General features: G+C 47.4%; 1 protein-coding gene and 1 long non-coding RNA gene across 4 annotated transcripts in view; one reads left to right on the plus strand and one right to left on the minus strand.

Moving 5' to 3' along the window:
- The window catches only part of RAB37 (RAB37, member RAS oncogene family), a 65,991-nt gene extending 48,454 nt beyond the window's left edge, over nucleotides 1-17,537 (plus strand). For 2 of the 3 annotated variants that reach the window (XM_082211161.1, XM_082211160.1), the window contains 8 exons: nucleotides 3,864-3,974; nucleotides 8,418-8,459; nucleotides 9,265-9,331; nucleotides 10,409-10,461; nucleotides 12,389-12,454; nucleotides 14,881-14,937; nucleotides 15,459-15,535; nucleotides 17,419-17,537. In XM_082211161.1, the coding sequence (XP_082067287.1) occupies nucleotides 3,864-3,974; nucleotides 8,418-8,459; nucleotides 9,265-9,331; nucleotides 10,409-10,461; nucleotides 12,389-12,454; nucleotides 14,881-14,937; nucleotides 15,459-15,535; nucleotides 17,419-17,524 (579 nt within the window). In that variant the 3' untranslated portion in view covers nucleotides 17,525-17,537. The remainder of the gene's footprint in view (nucleotides 1-3,863; nucleotides 3,975-8,417; nucleotides 8,460-9,264; nucleotides 9,332-10,408; nucleotides 10,462-12,388; nucleotides 12,455-14,880; nucleotides 14,938-15,458; nucleotides 15,536-17,418) is intronic. The other variant, XM_082211159.1, reaches the window with a different exon arrangement.
- Nucleotides 1-25,807, minus strand: part of LOC309525736 — a 227,262-nt gene that overhangs the window by 91,450 nt on the left and 110,005 nt on the right. The gene's annotated exons all lie outside the window — the stretch shown is intronic.

Genomic DNA, 25,807 nt, shown 5'->3' on the forward strand with positions numbered 1-25,807 from the left:
CTCTGGGACTTGCCTCCTTCCAATAAGCATTAAAAACGGAAGGGGTTTTGTGGAGTATATGAGGTCCGGTACACGTCTGCTGCCTCTCAGCTTCTCCGGACTGTAGCAGAGTAAAACACCGTGTGTGCTGATATGTTGGCTGCAAGAACCCTCTGGCTACCGGTCGAGCCTTGTACTGTGGTTCTCCAGTTGCTGTGGGTTTAAGACTGTAAACCCAGCGGCTGCTTGTGGCGTACTTGCCTATTGGTAGCGTTGTGATGGAGAACACACTTAGAGATTCCATTGAGCTCATTTCCTTCTGCATTGCCTCTTGCCATTTCCTGGCTTCTACTTCAGGCAACCTCTGAACTTCCTCAAAACCCTCTGGTTCGCACTGAGCCACACCAACCCACACGCTAGTGACCTCAAACCTTTCGGGTGGTTTTCCCTCTTTGACTCCCCAGGGGTTTGGCTCCCCCATGGACAAGTCATCCTCATAGATTCTGCAATGTGTGAATGTGAAGCGTGCCTCCTACTCATGGTGGAAATCTGTGCCTTGGGGAACGGGGCTGTATCCATTTGGAATAGGAGCAGCTCTGAAGACACTTCAAAAGTCTTGACCTCATTGTTTGCTTTTCCTGCAAGGGCTGCTGACATATCTGATCGTAGGTTTGTCCCCTAGTGACAGAAAAGAGATTGCTGTTATCTCAGAGTAGACGGGCAGAACCATTCTTTATAGGGAGATGAGCACTTGCTGATCGACATTTTTCAAAGGACACATTCCGGGGTAGGTTGGGGGGTGCATCTCTTGTTAGTCTGTTACATTGGGAACACAAGAAAGGAAGTCTTTTTTTTTTTAACGAAAGGTTTATTGCAACAGAAATTCCTGTGGTCTAGAGACCACTGGATGAAAACTGGGCTGTAGTCCATGAAAGCTTACGATAGGGTTCAGTAGGACCTGGGAAAATCCGGGTTCAGATCCCCATTCAGACGTGAAAGTGGGAAACCTTGGGCCAGCCACTGTCTCTCAGTCTAGCTCAGCAGTTCTCAACCTGTAGGTCCCCATATGTTGTTGGACTACAACTCCCATCACCCCTGAGCTCTGGCCTTGCTAGCTGCAGCGATGGGAGTTGTAGTTCAACAACATCTGGGGACCCACAGGTTGAGAAAGGCTGGCTGGCTTACTTCGCAAGGTTGTTGAGAGGATGAAACAGGAAGGAGGAGAACTTTGTATGCCTCTTTGAACCCTGTGGAAGAAAAGTGATGATGATGATATTAGCACTATTAGTCTTTAACAACAGAGAGTTTTGTGTCACTTTAAAAACTAACAGATTTTATTATAGCATAAGTTTTCATGGACTGCGACCCATTATGCCATAATAAAATTTGTTAGTCTTTAAGGAGAGACAATACTTTTTTCTGTTCTCCTCCTCCTCCTCTTCTTCTTTTGCTTCTGCTGCATCAGACTAGCCAGCTACCCCCCTCAGGAAATAAGTTTTAAAGATGCCACAAGGAAGACTCCTCTTTATTTCACAGAAACAGCTCAGATAACACCTTCCTCTCCCCAGTGTAAAACACAGACCCAGAGCTGCCAACAAAACCAGGACTTCTAAGCTGAGGTCTGTTTGCTTAGGAGGAGTGTATGCTGGCTTGCGTGTTTGCTCAGCTATCTGGCAACATGGGTGAGGCGGCTGGGGAGGGGGGAGTCCCAGATCAAACAGAGTTATCTCATGACACGTATCACCTGGGTAAAGTGCTGTAATGGTACCTCTCAGGTGTTTATCTGGGAGATCCTCAAGCCATAGTGGAGCCTCTGTGAGCCCTGGTGGAGCCTATGTGCATTTATAGCCGCACTGACTTTTAGGGGACATTCTACAGACAAAGGGGAAGAGAGCGAAGGGACTATTTGCTGTAAACAGACTTGAGACCCTAATCACAGCCTGCTCATATATATCAGTGACAAATCTGGCTCCAGCCAAAGAAGACCTGAGATGCTGGTGTTATTTTCCAGCTGGGCCATTGCAGATTGCTTGAGGGGTTTACAAAGGCTTGGAGCTTACAGAGACTGTATTTGCTCATGATGGTTGGGGGGGGGCGACTTGCTTGGTAATGAACAAACCCTAGGAGTGTAGTAGGAGCAGCAGCACTGACCCTAGTAGGGAATTTCTTTGAAATCACAGATATGTCTTGGGTAAACTGGTCCTATGGACAGTTTATATGGAGGTAAGCCTCACACAGCCTTGTTGTCTGCAATAAAAAAACACAGAACATTCAAAACCAAAGTTAAATATGTGGCCCTGCACAGCTCCATCGGTTGTTCATAGTAGTAGAAGTCATGGAAATGAGGGCAACCAGTCAGGGAAGAGGGTTTATAACCTTCGAGTCATCCTGAGAAAGAAGAGATGATTACAAATGTGCAAGAGAGGCCTGGAACTCCAGAGAATTGTGGGCTTGGTGCCCCTCAAGATTGCTCACCTACAGGCAGAAGATTACACGTCCCAATGCACAGTTCTTGAGACAGCATGGAAGGTATGAAGACTTCTTAGGACCTCTTGGGAGGTCATGAGAAGATCCCTGTTAAATCAGGGCAATGTCCATCTAGCCCAACATCCTCTTCTCAAAGTGGTCCACCAGATACTTGTGAGAAGCTCAGAGGTTAGTACTGAATGCAAAAGCACTCTGCCCACCTGTCATTCCCAGCAGATGGTATTTAGAAGAAGAAGAAGAAGAAGAAGAGTTTGGATTTGATATCCCGCCTTTCACTCCCCTTCAGGAGTCTCAAAGCGGCTAACATTCTCCTTTCCCTTCCTCCCCCACAACAAACACTCTGTGAGGTGAGTGGGGCTGAGAGACTTCACAGAAGTGTGACTGGCCCAAAGTCACCCAGCAGCTGCATGTGGAGGAGCGGAGACACGAACCCGGTTTCCCAGATTACATGACTACCGCTCTTAACCACTACACCACACTTTAGAGCCATAGTGCCTCCTACTGTGAACCCAGAGGGACCATGGCTTGGTCATAAAGCCCCAGAACATCACTTGCAAGCTTTGTTGTTGTGGTTTAGTCGTTTAGTCGTGTCCGATTCTTCATGACCCCATGGACCAGAGCACGCCAGGCACTCCTGTCTTCCACTGCCTCCCGCAGTTTGGTCAAACTCATGCTGGTAGCTTTGAGAACACTATCCAACCATCTCGTCCTCTGTTGTCCCCTTCTCCTTGTGCCCTCAATTTTTCCCAACTTCAGGGTCTTTTCCAGGGAGTCTTCTCTTCTCATGAGGTGGCCAAAGTATTGGAGCCTCAGCTTCAGGATCTGTCCTTCCAGTGAGCAGTCAGGGCTGATTTCCTTCAGAATGGATAGCAGTAGCATTAAGGCAGGGAAGCAAACAGGTTTCAAGGAGCTGACAGCATTCTGTTGCATGTGTCCCATGTTGAGGAATAGCCACTGTCAACATTGTGAGGCTGACCCAGAGAAGTCTGATGGGGGAGCTAACACAAGAGTGGAGATTAAGTTTTTCCTATGATTGTTTTGCTGCTGTTGGCTGACCTCCTGGCTTGCTAGATTAGATTTCCCCACCATCTAGCGATCCAGGGGGGAAGCTTATTTAAGTGGAACTTCAAATAGGTCTTCAAAACAATAGGGCATTGGCCCCGTTATGTAACACCAGGAGCCAAGCAGTCAGCCAGGAAGTGAATTTGACTCTTGAAACAGCAAAGAGCAGCTTGCTCTTGTGTTTGCTTGAGCTTGGCATCCCTGCCCAGGCCCTGGACCTCAGAGCACTCAGCTCTTCCTCCTACTCCTCCTCTTTCCCATCGGCTTCCCAGCTCCCACCGAAGGTACGTGCTGTCCCTTGCACTATTAATGGGCTTTTGCACCCCATGTTGTAGGTGATGCTGCTTGGAGATTCAGGCGTGGGGAAAACCTGCTTCCTCATCCAGTTCAAAGACGGGGCCTTCCTCTCTGGGACCTTCATAGCCACTGTCGGCATAGACTTCCGGGTGAGAGCACTACAGCTGCCAACGAATACAGAGAGATGCTTCTGTTACAGCGCAGGGAATGGCTGCCCCTACTGAGATCGTGTTAATTGCATAGATTATTTTTTTTTTAAAAAAATGTAATTTTATGTGATTGGGGTTGTAGCATGCAGGGAGGGGTTCTCTAACCCTTTCCTCCTCAGCTGTGATCCCAATTAAAATTGCTACCGCCACCCCTCTGCCATAAGCACTGCTGGTAGTGATGGGAATGCATAGCTGCCATTAGGACCAACTGCAGAGCAGGGAGGGGATTTCCACTAGGATAGTAGCAGGGGAGGAAACACCCCGTTCCCTCTATGTCAGGGGTCCCCAAAATAAGGCCCACAGGCTGGATAAGGCCTGAGGGACTTGTTTATCCGGCCCGCGGCGACCCCCATCACCCACTGCCTCCGCCCGCTCTTACCGGTACTGCGCTGCACGGGTCAGAGGAGCACTGGAAATAGCTTGTGTGCATGTGCAAGCCTTATTTGCACATGTGCAAGCCTTATTTGCACATGTGCAAGCGTTATTTCCTGTGCACACCCAGGTCGGAGGAGGCCCATGCACATGCGCACAATCTATTTCTGGTCCTCATCCAACCCGGAATTGCACCAGAAATAGCATGTGCGCACATGTATGGGCACACGCTCCGACCCGCCGTGCAATCGGTGCTGGAGACACCAGCCTGAGGCAGGGTAAGTTTGCTGACCCCTGCTCTATGTTGCAGTTCCAATGGAATGTTGAGCCCCCTGTACCTAGAATCAAAATGATGTTGTTGCTTTAAATTCCCTGACACATGGCTGCAAGCCACACAATTAACACAATGTGGAGCTCAGTCTTGAGATGAGAACAGGGCATGCCTAAATACTGCATGAGCGAGCCGTGCATTTGTCCCATTCCACATGGCACAGGATTCCTGTGCCTTGTTCTGGTGCCTCTAATGGATCTAAAGGAGCCCTCCCTGTCAGGCCCCACCCCAAGCCAGGTGGAGAGAGGCAGGGCAGGGCCCCTCAGGCTCCCAGCAGGGAGTCCTGGGCAGTGGCGGCAGCAGCATGCACCCACCAACATCAATCCTGGCTATGCCCATGCATATGATGACCAGGGGGGTGCTTCCCATTACCATTCCTCAGAAAATTACTGTTTTTGTGAAGACAAAGGTACCGAGTGGAAATGTTGCCTGAACTAGCTAGATGTGCTGTTTCTCACCGTTCTCACTTCTCCCAGAATTGGTATCATCGGTTTGTATTATCTCGGCATTCTTTGGATGCATAATTTGGTATAGAAACGTAGAACATACAAAGGTGCCTTCTACAGTGGTACCTCGAGTTAAGAACTTAATTCATTCTGGAGGTCTGTTCTTAACCTGAAACCGTTCTCAACCTGAGGTACCACTTTAGCTAATGGGGTTTCCCGCTGTTGCCGCGCAATTTCTGTTCTCATCCTCAGGTAAAGTTCTCAACCCAAGGTACTATTTCTGGGTTAGCAGAGTCTGTAAGCTGAAGCGTTTGTAACCCAAAGCATTTGTAACCCGAGGTATCACTGTACAGTGGTACCTCTGCTTGCGAACAGGACCCGTTCCGGAGCCCCGTTCGCAACCTGAGCAGAACGCAACCCCTGTCTGCGCATCGCAATTTGCCACTTCTGTGTATGCGCGTGACATCATTTTGAGCATCTGCACATGCGCGAGCGGCAAAACCTGGAAGTAACCCATTCCGTTACTTCTGGGTCACTGTTGGACGCATCCTGAAAAGATTTAACCTGAAGCAAATGTAACAAAAGGTATGACTGTACTGAATCAAACGGTTGGCCCATATAGCTCAGTCTTGTCTACAGTGATTGGCTGCTGCTCTTGTGGGGGGGGGCGTTCAGGCAGGGAGAGATGTCGGGGATTGAACCCAAGACCTTCTGCACGCAAGGCAGATGCTCGGCCACTGAGCAATGTCCCGTCTCCACATTTTGTGAAACGCATTATGAGGAATGAGATATCGGAGTCATCCGTAATGTTGGCCTTGCAAGGCTTCACACTTCCACTTCTCTCATGCCTAGAAAGCATGAGTCTAAGCATTTTTTTGCTCCTGTGCTTCCTAGACTTGGGTCCAAGCAGTTTTTGCCTTTGCGTCTGGAGCAAGCGGAAGTGTGGATGAGCCCAAAGAAGAGACAGTGATTTGGAAAGGTGTCTGGGTGCTACTTCACGCCCCGAACAATGTTCGGGTTCTGATTCCACTTAAGTGGGGGGGGGTCTTTTCATGCCATCCTCTGGGGGCTAAATCTGTGTCACGGAGGATGTGTGGCTGTTGCGGACTCCCATGCAACTCTCCAGGAGCGTTGGGTAAAAGAAATGTGAGACTCGTTTAGCAAATGTCACCGTGAATTTCTGCTTGGATGAGGCTGGGGTTGCATCAGTCCCCATAACATGAAGTCAGGCCCAGTCTACCTAATCTATGGCTGCTTTCCAATAGCACGTGACTATAATATGCAGTGCAAGACTGCAAGCGTCTGGATCTATGCTGTTTTAGAGAAGGAGCTGTATTTTAGAAGATGATTGTCAGCCCCAGATTTGCCTTGTAACCCTAATGCGGGTAATGCAGAGGGGAATCTATGGGTGGCCTTATATCATGGATCATTGTTAATGCAAGAAAGAGAAAGCAGAGAATACCTTGTGACCAAACATCTCTTACAGGACTCGAGAACCACTTAAAGCAGCATGCTGAGCCCTAATGGTTTGCTTCTATTATTTCCAGTGACTACGGAGAATGTTCTCACCGAGCTTTTCCGGTGCAGGACTGCATTGTTCTCAGTGGCTGCTGCTCATCTGGGCCAGAGTGGATCTGGTTCACCCAGGGCCACTGGGAACGATGTAGCTGGGGTAGCTGCGTAGAAAGGTTCCCACACCAAACGGCAGAGCGGTTTCCTGATCATAGCCTCAGTTAAGGCGACAGTGGCAGGCGAGCAAATGTGCCGTCCATCTGCAGATAAACTGATCAGATTTGCTCGCTGGCTTGTTTCCATTGCACAGTAATGTATCCTCCTGACTCCAGATCTCAATGCGTTGGTATCAGGCACCTGGAATCTGGGCATTCCTCTCCCCCAGAATAGGTGGCCTGGATGTGAGACTTTCTGTTTATATGGCCCCTTCTAGGATGTGCCATATGCCAGTTTATTCCACCCATCAAATTTGCAAGAAACTTTTCACACAGCATGACTAGTGGCGCGGCAATAAAACTGCTAAGCAGAGTCTAGTGTGGTTTCAAAGTGGATGGAGGACCTTGTGTTGAGATTCCAGCATTGCAGGGGGTTGGACTAATATCCCTCAGAGAGCTTCCAACTCTCCTATGATCCTACTGTTTTTTAGCAGATTCTTCCCATCCTCAGTAGTTACAAATAAGCACCAACAGTAGTTTGATGGAAGCAATTGATATTAACTGGGTTAATGCGTTGGGGTTAATGCATTGTTCTACACTTCCCTAGGGACACGGGTGGCGCTGTGGGTTAAACCACTGAGCCTAGGGCTTGCCGATCAGAAGGTCGGCAGTTCGAATCCCCTTACGGGGTGAGCTCCTGTTGCTCGGTCCCTGCTCCTGCCAACCTAGCAGTTCGAAAGCACGTCAAAGTGCAAGTAGATAAATAGGTACCGCTCCGGCAGGAAGGTAAACGGCATTTCCATGCGCTGCTCTGGTTCGCCAGAAGTGGCTTAGTCATGCTGGCCACATGACCCGGAAGCTGTCTGCGGACAAACACCGGCTCCCTCGGCCAATAAAGCAAGATGAGCGCCGCAACCCCAGAGTCGGTCACGACTGGACCTAATGGTCAGGGGTCCCTTTACCTTTACCTTTACACTTCCCTAACGTTTATAAGTGTGATGGGGAACATGTATCCTTCAGGATGTTGTTGGACTACAAATCCCATGAGCCTCAACCAGCATGGCCAAGTATCTGGAAGGGCAAAGGCTCCCCATTCCTAAGTTTATAAGAAATGACAACTGGTGGACTTGGGATAATGGTAACGACTGAGACGGTTAGCCTGTTCTTCATAGTGTTGGTCCTGTGCTTAATGGGAAGAATGCAACTCAGTTGCCTTATACCATAGCAAGGTCATTCAATGGGGCACTGAACAATGGGGGCGCTGCTAGTGGCAAGATTCACCCTGCTGATCAAACCTCCCAGCCAATCAAAGCAATAACCGCCAGAGAGTCAGTGTGGTGTAGTGATTAGAGTCACTGTGTCTGTTCCTGTGAAACATTTATCTGTCTTTTAAACTTTTGAAAACTGGTATCTAGCCTGGAGCAACTCCCCTTCTGATGACCATTAGGTGCATCTGTAAGGATTCCTGTGTCTAAAGGCAAAGGCAGAGCAGACTTTCCAGTTCCTGCCATTTATTCCGCTTTATACACTAGTGTGGTTTTATTTTTATTTTTATTTTTTCTTTCAGAACAAAGTGGTGACCGTGGATGGGGTGAAGGTGAAATTGCAGGTAGGTCTCTTGAAATTACACTGATGTTGCGTATCACCTGAACTTCTTCCAAGTAAGGTAGAGGGATTTCGGCACGCACGTGGGTTGGTGTTTGTCCCTGCTGGAGTTCAGCCTCCGTGCTAGCCATTTATGTGTATTATTGTTTTATGAATTCTCATTATGTCGTTGTTTGGGTACCCAATGATTCCTGATATATTATTCTCTGCCCACTGACCTTTTATTGCATTCATCTAAGGCGTCCCTCAGCCAGGGCACCACATGGGGAAAGCCCTGTTTCTCTTTGCAATTGAAAATCACAATGTCATATTAAATAATACATTGTATAAAACATGACCGAAGCAGAGACCACAAATATAACGCAACTTTAAAAACAAGTACCTGTGGGCCCCACAACCCTCGATCAGCCCCAGTGAGCATGGCAAATAGTTGTGGGTGATGGAAGCTCCAATCCAACAGCCTCTGGCCACAGGTTGGTCAGATTACATACCATCCAATTTCATCACTGTCTCAGTTTAATTTCTTGGTTTTGATTCATTTACCTGAGTGTACATCTGGCCCTATATGCAGGTTTTATAGGACATAGAACCCTGCAGGGTTCCACTCGATAGAACCCAGCAGAACCCTCTCCTTGCAAGGACCCATCCAGACCTTACCTGGGAAAATTTCTGTTCCATTCCTTATCGTTTTGCTTCATTTGTGTATGTGTGTTTTCCCGCTACGCTGCCACTCGCTTGGCATTGGGGTTCCTGCTCATGCAACGTCATGAAGGTCTTTCTCGTGATTTACCAACTTTGCCTTGTTGCAGATCTGGGACACGGCAGGCCAGGAGAGGTTCCGAAGCGTGACTCATGCCTACTACAGAGACGCACAGGGTACGTCCTCCAGTTGGGTGTCTTGCATTGGAGCTGGTATTCTTAGCAGAGCAGCTCTTTGTTGCTAGAATCTAGTAATCATGCTATTATTATTATGGCACAGCTCGCAATTCGGCTGTAAAATGTGACCCCGTAATTTTCCATTAAAAGAATCGCAGGCAGCAAGGCTGGGAATGTGTCCCTGGCTGATAACCTTGACAAGTCGCTGCCAATCAAAGTATACCAGGAGTGGGGAACCTCCATTTCCCCTGTCCATGATGGACAGAATAATTGCCACACACAGGAAGAATAAGGATTTAGTTTGAGTGCCCCAGTTGTAGTTTCGTAAATCATTTAATGTGTCAATACGAATGGAAGTTGTTCATATTGCAGTTGTTGTATAAGGGATTGTTACCTTGAGTGGAGTGTAATTGAAATTAATAAGCTTTTGGATAAACAGCAGAATGTAACATTTGATGTAACAAACCAGAAATGGAAGTTGGGGGTAGTCAACAGGGAGGAGGGAAAGCAGAAAATGGATGTTAAATGATGATATTGAATAATTGTTATGAGAAAAGAAAATCAATAAAAATTATTTTTTAAAAAAGAAATTAATAAGCTTTTGGAACGCAGAACTAAAGAAAATCAGCAAACCATCAATTCTAGCACACCGGGGCAGGGGATGGGACACACCTAAATTATATAGTTTGGTATATGAATGATTGGTATTAGTAATTGTATTATCATTTGGCATTGTTATAATGAGGCAATTATTGGACTGTAATTGAAAACTAATAAAAATTATTATAAAAAAGGAGCGGGGAAACTGTCCTTGAGTCCAGCCCCCATCAGACCCGACCGATTGGCTACACTGACGGGTTCATGGAAGCTGGAGCCTGACAACCTCTGGAGGGTGGCAGGTTCGCTGTCCCCAGAGTCTCTTTGTGAACCACTTTGAGGTCCTTTTTACAATGAAGCGGTGTATAAATTTATAAAATGAATATAATATACTGGGGTACACGGACCAGTGGTTTGACTTGGAATAAAACATGATCATTTGGGGGGAGGGAAACAAACGTTTTTCTTTTTGTCTTGCAGCACTCCTCCTCCTCTATGACATCACCAGCAAAATGTCCTTTGATAATATCCGGGTGAGTGTTTAACGTCTGCATTTGAACCACGTGATCTAAAGTATGATGATCCCACAGCCCTTGCTTCTCCCGACTTGCCCAGACCTTCCTCTGCTCATCAAAGCAACAAGATAAGAGCTCAGGTTTGCCAGCTAGCCAGAAAAGGAAAGGGAAATCCCAGACTAGGCTGCTTTTGTATCAGCCCCACAGTTTGATGTGCAGAAAACAACAGGAGCTTTTCACAGCGAGGAGATAAAACTTTATCACCTTCACATCAAAGGGCTGAGCAAAGCATAGCTGCAGTTGAAAAGCTGGTAATTCTTTAGGAACTTGATTGGGCAGCTTGCAGTCTCAATTTTATATAGGGGAGTTGAGGAAGGAGGACAGGAGAAAGGATAGTGGGGCAAGCAGTGGAAAGATATGCATTTGTTTCTGTTACACATACTTAGAGTTGCTTGAAGGTGGGGAATAGGGATTCAGGCAGGAGAGTGGGGAACCTTTTTGGCTCCAAGGGCCAGGTCCTTATCAGATCCCAGCATCATGGGTCAAATCGCCTTACGGAAGGTGATTGGGTGCTTTGAAGTCCCCGTTTTGGGACTTCAAAGCACCGCATGCAGCCCAGGCATAAGGTGCGTTAGGGTTTTCCCTGCATGGAGCTCATTCATGGAGCCAACTCAGCAGGCTTTGCCTCTACCTGCTTTCCCCTACCAATGGACAATAGGCTCCAGATTGTGCATTGCAGCCACATGATGACAGCTGTGGAACAGGTCTGTGTGGCTTGAAATTGCTTTGCAAGCCAAATTTGAACCCTTGGTGGGCCCGTGAGCTAGAGATGCCTCCCCCTTGGCTTAGGAGTCACCAGTGGGGCTAAATCCAAGCTTGGTCTTACAATGTAAGATAGGACAGTATGGCATTGGCTTTACTACCCTTGTATGTATTGGTTAGGATGAAGGAATGCCATTGAGGGCAACCTTACTTTGCCCCACTCCTTTAAGCAAAGCCCTCCTCCCTCAACACATCTGTCTAAAATAAAGGCTTAACAGTGCAAGCTATGCATGTCTAATCAAAAGCAAGCCCCACTGGGTTTCATGGGGCTTACTCCCAGGTAAGCAATTATGGAATTGCAGCCTGAATCCACTTATCATGATGGTGGTCCAGCCACTTAAAAGACTCTAGACCATGGTTCTAGTTACAGGTAGGTAGCCGTGTTGGTCTGCTGTAGTCAAAACAAAATAAAAAAAATCCTTCCAGTAGCACCTTAGAGACCAACTAGGTTTGTTACTGGCATGAGCTTTCGTGTGCATACACACTTCTTCAGATATCTTCAGGTAGATATCTCTAAGGTGCTACTGGGATGCGGGTGGCGCTGTGGGTTAAACCACAGAGCCTAGGACTTGCCGATCAGAAGGTCGACGGTTCGAATCCCTGCGACGGGGTGAGCTCCCGTTGCTCAGTCCCTGCTCATGCCAACCTAACAGTTTGAAAGCACGTCAAAGTGCAAGTAGATAAATAGGTACCGCTCCGGCGGGAAGGTAAACGGCGTTTCCGTGCACTGCTCTGTTCTGGTTCACCAGAAGCAGCTTAGTCATGCTGGCCACATGACCCAGAAGCCGTACGCCAGCTCCCTTGGCCAATAAAGTGAGATGAGTGCCGCTACCCCAGAGTCGGCCACGACTGGACCTAATGGTCAGGGGTCCCTTTACCTTTACTTTTTAAGGTGCTACTGGAAGGGTTTTTTTTTATTTTGTATAGACCGTGATGAGGGGTGTGTGGCCTGTTGATATTGTGTCAAATGTTAAGGCCCCATGGAACTCCCATTGTCCCATGTCTCGTTTCCCTCCAGCTCTTATTTATTGAACACAGTGCTTTGCCTCATGACATGACACACCACACTAAACTTTTTCTCTTCTCCCTCTTTCCCTTTCCCCAACCCCCATCCCTCTTACAGGCCTGGCTTACAGAGATACATGAATATGCCCAAAAGGATGTGGTCATTATGTTACTAGGCAACAAGGTGTGTGTCATTTCCTGACAGGTGATGCAGACCTGCTCTTGCTTTGCAAATAGTTCCCCCTTTTCCCCCCTTGACTCTGAGCTATCTCCTCCTAGCGTGCTTTGCACAATCTTCTTCTGTGGTCGGCACATAATCGGAGGAATTCTTTATCCTGGCACCTCTTGGTTTTTGATAACTCCCTCCAGCGCTCACTTTTCTTAAGCACCATGAAGAGGCTCTTTGCTTCCACATACACTGGGAGCCTTTCTGCCGCCATCCCTTGCTCTGTGTTTGCTCTTCCCAGCAGTCTCAGTGGCAGAGGTGCGATTAGATTTCTGTATCTAATCCAGTAAGAGATGAAGAATAAAAGAGCCCTGTAGCATTTAGCACAAGTTGTTGTGGTGAAAGCCCCATCCTTCTGCCCAGACACTGAGGTCCAGCACCGAGGGCCTTCTGGCGGTTCCCTCACTGTGAGAAGCCAAGTTAGAGGGAGCCAGGCAGAGGGCCTTCTCGGTAGTAGCACCCACCCTGTGGAACGCCCTCCCACCAGATGTCAAAGAGAAAAACAACTACCAGACTTTTAGAAGATATCTGAAGGCAGCCCTGTTTAGGGAAGCTTTTAATGTTTAATAGATTATTGTATTTTAGTTTTCTGTTGGAAGCTGTTAGAAGTGGCTGAGGAAGCCCAGCCAAATGGGTGGGGTATAAATTGTTGTTGTTGTTGTTGTTGTTGTTGTTGTTATTATTGATGCATCAAGCGGCATCTTAAATTGGCAGCTATCACACAGCACCAAAAACAAACACACACCCAAACTCAATTTTCTAAACAGTGGGGGCCAAAAGGCTGTGAAATGCAGGCCGTGCCATGCTTCTGTGCAGAGCCCAAATGTATACAGCACCAAGATGCATACAAGATGGCTTTGGATTTTGAGCAAGGATTGAGATACTTTCGGGAATTTTTATTATGTGGAATAATAAAGACTGCTGGGAAGTAGAGCTGATGTGGAATGATGGCAGTTGTGGTCCAAAACAGATGTAGGACACCAGGATGGTAGAGACCGTTTTAAATCACCCAATTGTGCGTTTTTTGTTTTTATACAATGGTACCTCTGGTTAACAACTACACCTTTGCATGTAGTTACTGTTGTGTTTGTATGCATTCTATTGGCCTTGGAAACTTCCTGGCCAAGACCAACCAGCAGAGGGCGCCCAACACTGGAGGCATCTACCAGTGGCTATTCAGCAGGCCATCACTCACTTAATCTGAAAGACACTAAGGAACCTACGGACGTCCAGAGTTCTGCCAAAATCCTATGTCTGACTATATGGATTCCATCTCTGCAAAGGCACAATCCGAAAATGACTCTGGGCATACTGTGTGCCACATAGCCGAGGTGCTCATGTGCTGCAGACATAAATCAGTTTTATCATTATCGGTTAATTTTTCACAGAAGTGCACCTGTTATCTTTCGAAACAAGCAGAAACATCAGCCCTCATGTCAGCATTGCCCTCTGTTGGCGGAGTCAGCACTAGGCAAGCCTTTGCATGTCAGACGGGCTTGCCAGATGTCAGCGGACCACACACCTGGCCTCCCGGAAGCAGCATCACTATCGGGTACCAGGATGCTGTGGAGTCAGGGAAGCAGGAAGTTTGGCTGCGCCAGCAGGGGCACTGGGCTCTCATCTCCACCATGCTGACTTTGCCACCACCCTGCCCCACATCATCCCTGTACCCAGCAATGGCACCGCTGCCAGAGGTCAGGTCCACAGCGGCACATCTCCCAGCCAAGCCACTCCTCCCAGATATTGCAGCAGCAGCAGCAGCACCTTCCAGTGGCTTCTTCCCTTGCCACAAGAACTGTGTGTGCTGGGCTGGTCACATGAGTTATTCCTAGATTTCTTTCCCTCCTGTCCCTCTGGGCAGCAGGAATCTGTGTAATTGTCTCTGCTCACTAGACCTAACCCTGACTTCAGTGGCATGAGAAGAAGCCTCCTTGGGCTGCCGCCGCTGTGCTTAGCAGTGTTTCTCAAACCGGGGTCTCCGGCCGATGTTGGACTACAACTCCCATCATCCCCAACTGCTAGGGATGATGGGAGTTATAGTCCAACTATAGCTGAGGGACCTAAGTTTGAGTAATACTAGCTTATTGTATTGTTTCTGCAGGGAGGGAGGCGGTCTAGTATATCAAAGCTATAGATAATAAGATCAGAGAGGACACTTCTGTTGGAGGTAAGACCTACTCAGGTGAAGAAGTCACTACTCTTCTGGGGTGGCCATGTCCAACTGCCATTTATTGGTTTATCCAAATAATAGAATCCACCAGGAGGGCAGACCTGGGTAATTCCCATCAAAAGATCCCAAGGAGCAGCCAGTTTCCTAGAGGTTTGATCTGTTGGCGACTCTTCTGATCCTATCTCTTCTTGAATATCTTCCCTTTTGTTGGCAGGCTGATGTGAGCAGCGAGAGAGTGATAAGAACAGAAGATGGAGAATCATTAGCCAGGGTGAGTGAACTAATGCAAGAAACACTAGTGCCTCGGACTGGACTGGACTGCCGGTGTGGACCCTGTGGTGCTGAGCCCCTTCTTAAAGAGACAGTTCACTAAAATGCGATATTTCCAAACACACCCACAGAAGCCGAGAGTAAACAATAAGAAATATCTCGCTGCTTGGAAGTGTACAACTGCTGCACTGTCTGAAGAAGCCCCTTCCCAGACAGAGCATGGCAGCTGGCAAAGGGCTGGTGTTCAGTCATTTCTGATATTTTGAAACACTATGTTTGGATCGAGTTAACTGTGTGACGAATTTGTTCGTTTGCCTTTATATACTAGTGTGTTGCCGATATGGCTATAGCGTCTGTTAACGTTTGCTAGCTTTTAATTCTGTAGTTGCTACCATTGAGTTGCTGGAGAAGCGGGATACAATATTGAATTAAATAAAAGGGCGGGGGGTGGAATTCTCCATGGCAAGGATTTACCAGGTTTGCTTGCAAGATCTTCTCAATATTTATCCACTTTCTCCGCAGGAATATGGAGTGCCTTTCATGGAGACCAGTGCAAAGACTGGCATGAACGTGGAGCTGGCGTTTCTGGCCATTGCAAAGTGAGTAACAGGCTGTAGTCCGTTTGCTTCTGCTTCCTGGAATTAGCAGGTAGCAATAAGAGAGAAACAGACCACCTTGCTGTCAGATTATCACATTCTGCCATGAGATGTTGTTGTAAACAAAAATTGCCCTTTTCCCCTATGGGGTATCCAAGAGCCCATATAGAGTCCTTACATAGGTTCCCTATTGGTAAAGGTAAAAGTAAAGGTACCCCTGCCCGTACGGGCCAGTCGTGTCCGACTCTGGAGTTGCGTGCTCGTCTCGCTCAAGAGGCCGTGAGCCGGCGCCGTCCGAGGACACTTCCGGGTCACGTGGCCAGCGTGACGAAGCTGCAGCTGGCGAGCCAGCACCAGCGCAGCACACAGAAATGCCATTTACCTTCACACTATAAAGCGGTCCCTATTTATCTACTTGCACTTAAGAGTGCTTCGAACTGCTAGGTGGGCAGGAGCTGGGACCGAACGACGGGAGCTCACCCCACCGCGGGGATTCGAACTGCCGACCATATGATCGGCAAGTCCTAGGCACTGAGGTTTTACCCACAGCGCCACTCGCGTCCCCTCCCTATTGGTAGGAGAGAATAACAGAGGCCAACCAGAGAATATTGAGAAGCAAAGCAGCTAGTATGCCTGATCTTTATTGATCTGTTGCAACAGGGTGCTCCCCTCACCCGCAGGAGAGAGGAGGAACCAAGAAAAATGGCGCGCAAGGCCTTATAAAGACTTTTGAAATTGCCACCCTGTAGATCAAGACCACCCCCAGAAACATCATACATACATCACAGAAAAGGCGGTCTTAAAACAGAAATTTGAATGTTGTTTTTCTCCTGTTATTGTTTATCTCCTGTCTGGCAGGTTGCTTGATTGGATTGCCTGGGTAGCCCGGCCAGTCTTTTGTAATGACAAATACTTAGTTCCTGGGCCAGGTCACAGGCTCACACCCTATTCAAACACAGACATACCCTTAAGACAGGATTTGTTAGGAAAGAGACAATGAGAGGTTTCCCACTTTGACCTTGCAGAGAAAACATTTGCTCAGTTTAGGAATCAAAATGGTTCCAGGTCGTGCTGATCTATGTACATGCTTGGTTGGTACACTTATGAACATTACCATATATCTAAGACCTCAAAATTCCTATCACAATATGTTGGCCAAGTGGACTGAGGTGGCATTCCTTTCTGTGGTCTAGACTGGTGCACCCCAGATGCTGTTGGACGCCAAGTCCCATCAGAATGGCCAACGTGAATGATGGCCAGGAATGATGGGAGTTGTAGTCCAACGACATGAGCCAGTAGCCAGGTTGGGGTGGGGAAGGTTGGTCTAGCATAACCAAACAGCAGGAGCAGCCAGGGCACTGCTGCAGACCTGACCTCCCAACAACAGCATCGCTGCTGGGTACCAGGGATAAGGTCAGGGAGGTGTAGATACAGCAGCAGAACCAATCCTGCGCTTCCACTGGTGTGCCCAAAGCACCCCAACCTCCCTGCTGCCTCCCTGTACACACAGACACACACACCTTGGTATACAGCAGCGATGTCACTGCCAGGAGGCCAGGTCTGCAGCAGCACCTCTCTGTGCCAGTGATGTGGCCAGTCGCCCCATTAGACTGCCATTGACGTACGTAAATCAAGGGATGACTTGCAAGCTCAGTGGCAGGTCACAGGTCCAATCATTGGCACCTCCGGGTAGGGCTGGTCTGAAACCCTGGAGAGCTTCTCCAGTCCTCCAGAACTGAGCTTGATGGCTCAGTGGAAGGCAGCGCCCTTTGTTCTTATCTGATGCAAGGCTTCCACAGGCCAAGTTGCTTGTTTCTCTGGGCAGGGAGGGACCCTTTGGCGGAAACAGCCCCTGAGTGGTGGTTTTTTTGCTCTTACACTTCCAGAGAGCTCAAGCAACGAGCCGTCAAGCAGCCAGAGGAGCCCCGGTTCCAAATCCACGACTATATAGAGTCTCAGAAGAAGAGGAACAGCTGCTGTGCCTTCCTTTGAGGGAGGAGGAGGAGGAGGAGGACACAAGGGAAGCCCGGGGAACCCCCAGTGCACAGTAAAAGCGGTCAAGAAGCAGAACTGGCACCTTGGCAGCAATGCCAGGCAGGAGCTGTGTTGCGGACGCTCTCCAAAGACAATCCTTTTTAGAGAATTCCGTTTCCAGGTTCTAAATGAGGTCATGCCTGCCATTGCGGGTGTATGTGCACTTGCAGGCATGCGTGAAGAAGGCTGTGTGTGTGAGAGTGAGTGAGTGAGTGTGTGGTTATGCGCAAAGTGTTACTTCAAAGGCCAAATGCACTCGAGTTCAGGACCGGCCGACCTGTGCTCAAAGTGGAGCTGGTCAGGATCTGTAATATCGCCCAGGCCTAGTCTTTGCAAGGAATTGGCCTGGACTCAAGATTCCTGGACAGAGCATCATGGCTTATTTAGACAGGGCCACCTCTCCCAGGCCAGCAGGACTGAGCTAGGTTGACCTCAGATGCAGAAGCAGGATCTGCGCAGAGGGAGGTGTCCTTTGGCAATGTCCGTAGGAGTGTTTTGGACGAGGTCCGGCTGAGCTAAAGGGTTAATTTAATAGCAGTGACATGACTGGCGGGGGGGGGGGGAGAGAGAGACTGCAACCCTTTTGCTTCCCCTAGAAAGGTGACGCTTTAGATGTTAAAATGAAACTAGCAGGAGTTTCCAGTAAAGAAAAAGTAGACACATTTCCTTTGACCTCTGGCTCTTTCCTGCTGCCCACACCCAAAGATCCTGCAGTCAGGGCTGCCTTCCTTCTCCTCCCTTCCTCCCTCAGCCCCAAGGAAAGGACTGAGGGATCCAAGTATTATTCCTAGTGTGCCTGTTACGTCAGGAAAATGCTGCCAACCCCGGTTGGTTTGGAAGAGAAATCGCTCTGTGCAAATATATCTGTTACTGGCTAGAAACAAAGGAAAGCTTTAGAAAGCTCGACTCTGCTTTTTGTTCTGGTCAAACCAAGATCCTCTGCCAAAGTGAAGCCTAGTAAGTTGAAAGGTAGCAGAATGGGGAGAAAAGTTGTCTCCCTCTGTTCCAGCCTTGGCCAACCCAGTGCCCTGCAAATGTCTTGAACTACAACTCCCATCAGCCTCAGCTGCTGAGAGTTTCAGTCCAGCAGGTCACCAGGTTGGCCAAGGCTGCTCCGTTCAGACGCACAAGTTGGCTACTTCAGAGGCTGTCTGCTTTGGAAAGTGGTGGAGCATTCTACGGTGATTCCCCCCCATCCTGGGCTCCTTCAATTTCTTGCAAGGAGGGCCTGGTTTCTGGAAGAGAAGCACAAGTTCATACCAGCCAAGCAGCGCTGCTGAAAGAATAAGCCCCCGGAGATCTATATTTGGGCCCATGCAATACTTGTCCATCTTGTACAAACTCCCACCATTCCATGCAGCATGATGTCAGAAGTCTCCACCGGTGTGATCCAGAGGGGTTTTCAGGAATCATGCCTTACAGCGGGGATAAGGAACCTGTGGCTTTCCAGATGTTGGTCAATTACAACTCCTGTCATCCCCAGCCATTGCTCTTGCAGGGTGGGGGCGGCGGGAACTGGAGCCCTCCCCCTGCCTTATTCATATAAGAAGAGTGCTCTTGTAGCCCAAATATAGCCGTAGACCACAGAAGCAGCAAATCCACACAAAGCAATAGCTGTGATTCTTATGTTACTAGATTCCTATGCGATCCAAAGACCCCTGTGTGCAGTTGAGGCCTGGCCACATGCATATTCGTTTTGAAGTGTGCGCCACTCAGTTCAGTGGGATATATTCCTAGTGAATGGGATACATCCCGCACTTCCCTTTCCTCCGCGCATTCCAGGCATGGCCCATGCTTTAAAGCTCTGCATCCTTTGTTTTATTTTATTTTATTTTGCTTCAGAGCGTCCCCTGCGAAAACTCACTCTTTAAAGCTCAATCAGAGCAAACATCAATCTGCAGGAAACCCAAATTTCCATTGGTCGTGCGGTAAGTGGGTTTTCTTGGGGAAAGCTCTGGAGCAAACAAAAACCCCACAAACCCAAGAGTGCTCAGTCACAGAGCTTTAAAGCACAGACCTATGCCTGGAATGAGCAGGGCAAAAGACAACTGTGGATTAGCCCTGAGTGGACTGCAGCCTTACTTGATTTCAATAGGATTTTAGTATGCTGAGCACTTTTGCCATATTCTATGCAATGCAGCTTAACATGTCTTCTCGCCACATGCATCATGCTCATATTTCCTTAGCTCTGCTTTCTGGAAATACTTCACTGGTGTATGTTGTGTTTAAATTGATGTGGCACAAACCCTTAGGCTGTTGAAGAATTTCTCGTGTCTGGGTTCTCAAGTTTTGGTTTCTGCATTTGGAACGTGGCTGTCGTTGTTACTAATCACCCCAAAGGCAACGTATGAGTTGATTTCCCCATTCCCCATCCCCTTCGGTCCTCTTCTATAAAATGTGGATTCCTAAATCAGTGTGGATTGCCACTGGACCAGACAAGAATTCTCCATGGTCTGCCATGTTGGTTACATGCTGCTGCTTGGAGGTAGATGCAGTCAGTACCTTGGGAATAAATGGAAACTGTTAGCCCCATGAAAGAGCTGCTTCTCTGAATGCCCTTTGATTCATTCCCTTGGTGCCATGCATAGCCTACCAACAGTGCTAGTAATGCCCCCTTAACCTGGAAGGAGTGGGGGATAAAGACAGAACATTCTTCCTGTGTCCCACAACCCCTTCTTTGGTGCTCCGTGTAGAGTAAAAACAGTGGCGCCATGGCCCAGACTCAGAGCTGGCAGATCCTATGCTGTCCTTGGGAGCCCAACCCATCGTTTAATTTAGGGCTGAAGGCAGTAAAGTGGACTTTGCACCAAAAAGCTTCAAAGTAATGACTGTAAATATGTCAAGGAAAAAGCACAATGAAGCCGCTGGGAGGAAAATTGCAGGAAAATTAATGTCTGCTTTAGGGGCTGCTCATGCGTTATTATTTTTCTTCCAACCAAAGATCCACCTTTGTTTGTAAGGCAGCAGGAGCACCTTTTTAGCTGGCTAGAAGCTTCCTCCTAATTGATTTATACCCGGCCTCTGCAACTCACAGTCTACCAAGTGCAGCCCATGAATGTTGTGGCCAGCTAGTTGCTTGACAAGGTGGGCATTAAATACAGGGGATGCTATTATGTCCTGGGTAAGTTGTTTATTTTTACACACCTGATGCATACACACAGCCAAAAAGACACCTCCGTTGTGATACACGAGTTAAAACAGAATTTTGTTTCCATGTTCTAAAAAACAAAATGTAAAGCCCTTAGTTTTGCTTGCCCTTTCGGATCTCTGCATGTGGAGACCATTCTTACCGACCACCCCCAAGGCGGTAGACTCCTGAGGAAGCGGGACAATTGCCTTTACAGTGACGGCTGGACAGGAGCATCAAGTCTACCCTAAACTGAATCTTCTTGGGAGGATTTTGTCTCAACTTGTATTTATTCATAGAAAAAGGACCCCCACCCCCCATTTCTCCATTTCTAAAGCTCCTCAATTATAATGCCAATCACAGAAATATAGACACAACAGGTAGGCTAATAACTGTTAAAGCATATATAATAGAATAATTATATCATCCAAAAAGTAGAAATAAATCTATTAGACTTTTTGAATGATATCATTATTCTATTATATATGCTTTAACAGATATTAGCCTACCTGTTGTGTCTATATTTCTGTGAATGGTTCTCAGTTATAATGCCATCATTCCGTAAGGGATGAACCAGACACTACAGGAATATGTAGAGATAGACATCCCATCCCATGGTTTCATACTATCCGTCTCCTGCTTGAGCCCCACCGACTTAGTACAGTGGTACCTCAGGTTAAGTACTTAATTCGTTCTGGAGGTCTGTACTTAACCTGAAACTGTTCTTAACCTGAAGCACCACTTCAGCTAATGGGGCCTCCTGCCGCCGCTGCGCCACTGGAGCACAATTTCTGTTCTCATCCTGAAGCAAAGTTCTTAACCCGAGGTACTATTTCTGGGTTAGCGGAGTCTGTAACTTGAAGTGTATGTAACCTGAAGTGTATGTAACCCGAGGTACCACTGTAATTTGTAAGCAGAGGCTATCTTGCATTCAGTGGATGTGATAGGCCATTAATCAAAATACAACCAAAATCACACAAATCCTCAGAATTTAAACAATCTAGCTACCTCCCATTCTATCAGGGACATGTTTTGCATTCAGAGAATCCTACATTCAATCTGTATTGCGGGAGTGGCTAATCACTGGGCCTCCATATGTTCTTGGACTCCATTATGATGGTGGTGGTGCTGGCAAAATGTTTATTCCAAAATGTTATTTTGCTACACATCTTTAAAAACAAACAAAATTATTTCCAGAACAATTTTGGGGTGGATTCTGTACCACAGGACAGCCCTATGCAGAGAGAGCACATTATAATTGTCCATGTTCCTGGTGCATGGAACACTGTGGCTAAGCTAATCTTATTCAGGAATAGCCATAGCTGGTAGACAAGCCAGAGCAGAAAATGGGCACTGTGCCGCTGTGGCTACTTGGGCCTCCAGTGACAAGGTGGAATCAAGGAGCACACCTAGACTATGCACCTGGGGTGGCAAAACCTTCCAGAAAGAAGTCTGTCACCCAGTCCCCAAACCCAGGAACCACCAAACCATAACACCTGCATCTTTCCCCCAGTTCACTGGCCCCACTGGCTGGGGCTAAAGAGAATGAGAGTCCAACAACATCTGGAGGGCCAACAGGTTAGTCACCCCTGGTCTTAGCATACCCAGCTGAAGAATCTCTAATAGCAAGGTTAAGCATGACCTTTGTCTGTGACCCTGAAGATCCATTGCTTGTTGGGAGTAGGCTGTCCTCAGCTAGGTGAACCCATGCTCCGATTTCAGCAGCAGCTGCTCAAAACAGCTTGATCATTCAGTTTTTAAAAGCCTATGCATCATTCATGGCTGTGGCCCTAGAAAGAAGAAAGCAGGAAGAAATAAAGGCGTGGATCCAGATGAACTTGGTTGGGTTTGTATCCTACTGAAATTCAGGGGGCAGGATATTCATAACTTCAGTCCCATTGGTTTCAACAGGAACTAAGTTCAACTAACTTAGTCTCGACCCACTCCATGGATGGTTCAAATTACTCGTGCACAACTTCCTTGTAGCTTTGCTTTTAGGTTAATAAAGAGTCCAGTGTCTACCGGATGATTCATAGTAAAAATTTGTGGTTTTAAGTTGGAGCAGTGAATAACACAAGCTCCCTGCTTTGCTTCTGTGGGCGCTGCATTTCCTTTCTGTATCTGTACATAATGCAAATACTTCTACTTTTTCTTTCCCAATATCAGAGTCATTGACCGTCCAAAGGCATAAAATGAAAAACAAAGAGTATGTAATAGAGCATTTGAATGCTTCATTGTCTCAATACCATTTCCTGATTCAGCCAAACCTATCCATGTTTTGATATTATGGGTATTTTATTTTTTTAACACCATAATTGCACTGTAGATAACGGTGCATTGCTTCTAATGCAGAACCTATTATATACTGGAGAATCTTGACTACATTGGCCCTTGTTTTTAAAACAGACTGTATTCAGGTCCTCATGATTACTCAGAAAAGACCTAAAACACGTAGGCAGCTGGCACTAAAGCAGGGGTAGGGAACCTTTTCTCACTGGTGGGCTAGATGGTCATTTCGCCACTCCTTGGCAGGCTGAGTTTGACAGAGGAAAGGCCGACCAGGTATTAATCACCTGACATCACTATGACATTGGGTGATTTTGCACTTTGGAGTTCCAGTTGCTGGGACTTCAAAGCACAGCTCTGTTTGAGGCCTCAAACAGGAGCAAGGGCAAGTGGGCTGTCTGAAAGCCCCTTCCTTGTTTGAGCCTCTGCTTTTTTGGAGAAGGAGGGACACGGGTGGCGCTGTGGGTTGAACCACAGAGCCTAGGACTTGCCGATCAGAAGGTCGGCGGTTTGAATCCCCGCAACAGGGTGAGCTCCCGTTGCTCGGTCCCTGCTCCTGCCAACCTAGCAGTTCGAAAGCACACCAAAAAGTGCAAGTAGATAAATAGGTACCGCTCCAGCGGGAAGGTAAACAGCGTTTCCATGCACTGCTCTGGTTTGCCAGAAGCGGCTTAGTCATGCTGGCCACATGACCTTGAAGCTGTATGCTGGCCCCCTCGGCCAATAAAGCGAGATGAGCGCCGCAACCCCAGAGTCGGCCACGACTAGGCCTAGTGGTCAGGGGTCCCTTTACCTTTACCTTGTGCAGCCAGTGCTTCTGAAAGGCAGCTTTTCTCCTCCACTCTCCATCACTTGACGGGAAAGGAAAAAAGTAAGTGCTTTGCCAAGGGGGAAAAATGGAGCTGCTTGCTTTGACTGTGCATTCCTCAGCCAACAAGTGGAGGGGTAAATCCTTGAATTTGGCCCATTGGCTGATGTCATGTGTGACGTCTCCCCAGGGCAGGCTGCCATAGGCCTGCACACAAAGGTTCTTCATTCTGTACTATCTCAGCCACCAGAGTAGATTGGGGGGGAGGGGTTGTGTGGTCCATGGAAAAGACATGCATTTAACCATCAAGCCCACGTTCTCTCTATGGCTATCTTAAGTCCTATTGTCACGGCTGATCGAAGACCAAATGTCACCCCCTGAGAGAAGCAACTTCAGCACCTTCTCCATTTGTTAAGAATGATATAAATAGCCTTTTATAATTGCACAATAAAATCTGGCTGAGAACGTTCTAGGAGCCTAGAGAAAAATGGAAGGACGAAGGATAGTCTGGACATCTCCACATGATTCTACAAAGGTTCAGAACATTCTAGAAGATTAGGGGGAAAATGAGTCAATGCAGAAGATGTAAAACATGCTACTTAAAGCATTCTGTTCCCCCTTTTGTTGCTAATAACATAAGTTTGATACTTAAAAGTTTCGTGTTTAGTGACTAATGGGGTATCAATATTACAATCACCTTAATTTTTTACGGGAGGTCAAAAAACCACAATGTCAATGCAATCCTGGAAACAGTTCAGTACCGCCAGCTTAACATATACATGAAAACTATTTGCTGTGCTCTATTTGTTGGAGCTAGTAAGTGGATGACTTAGGTGGCGCATCCCAAGGCCTACTCCTTGGTTGCTTCCTGTTCAATCCAGGCCTGCCTATTGTCTTAAATGTCTTGTTCCTGCACTCCCGTGGGCCCACAGGATCCCATGAATCTCAGCAGCCATTCTCCTAAAGAATGGAGGGGGAGGGGAAATGGGAAAGTTCTACATATTTGTAAAAAACAAATGGAACAAAAGATGCAAACCTCGATGCAGCTGCATTTAACTGAGCGACAGAGGTGCTCTACAGAGCAGTTTGCAGAACTGCTCTTTGAAACATCTCTTTCTTCCATTAAACAGCTCTCCCAGGCTGCTTTCCACCTACGAAACTTGCTCACTCCTCTGCCTGTCTGCCATCTGTTCTGTTACCATGCTGTGGTTGGTGTGGCTGCTTATTGGCAGCCATGTGAACTACAACATGACAATACCATTACAGTGGTACCTCGGGTTAAGTACTTAATTCGTTCTGGAGGTCCGTTCTTAACCTGAAACTGTTCTTAACCTGAAGCACCACTTTAGCTAATGGGGCCTCCTGCTGCCGCCACGCCGCCAGAGCACAATTTCTGTTCTCATCCTGAAGCAAAGTTCTTAACCTGAGGTACTATTTCTGGGTTAGCAAGAGTCTGTAACCTGAAGCGTCTGTAACCAGAGGTACCCCTATATACAGTGTGTGTATATATATATGAAGAATAAATGTATATTCTGCTGATCCACAATAATAATATTGTTCAGGGCACCTATGTGATGACACCTCAAAGTAAAATCTGAGTACGGGCAGTGCTTCTTTCCCTCATTCTGAATAGGCAAGCATTTTGACCTTTTTCCACAGCCCTGCTCCCAGAATGGCCATCCTTTTTTTCAGTTCATGAGAACATAAGAGTTACCTCCTGGATCAGACCAATGGCCCATCTACTACAGCATCCTGTTCTTACAGCGGCCAACCTGTCAGAAACCAGCCTGAATAAAAAGCTGACTCTCCATTTAGGACTGTACTGTATTTTTACTTCTTCCTAGGTTCTGATTTTACCATTATTGACAGAAAAACTTCCTCCACTGAATTGCACCAGGACAGTAACCTCTTGTGAAGAACTGAAACTAGCCTAGTTTGCCACTTTATTATGTTAGCTAGCAATAAACAGCCTTAAAAAAGCATTTCATATGTTTTTGCTTATTACTTCCTTCTGCACGGA

The sequence above is a fragment of the Podarcis vaucheri genome, assembly GCF_965113315.1.
Source record: "Podarcis vaucheri genome assembly, chromosome: 2".
NCBI classification, from domain to species: domain Eukaryota; kingdom Metazoa; phylum Chordata; class Lepidosauria; order Squamata; family Lacertidae; genus Podarcis; species Podarcis vaucheri.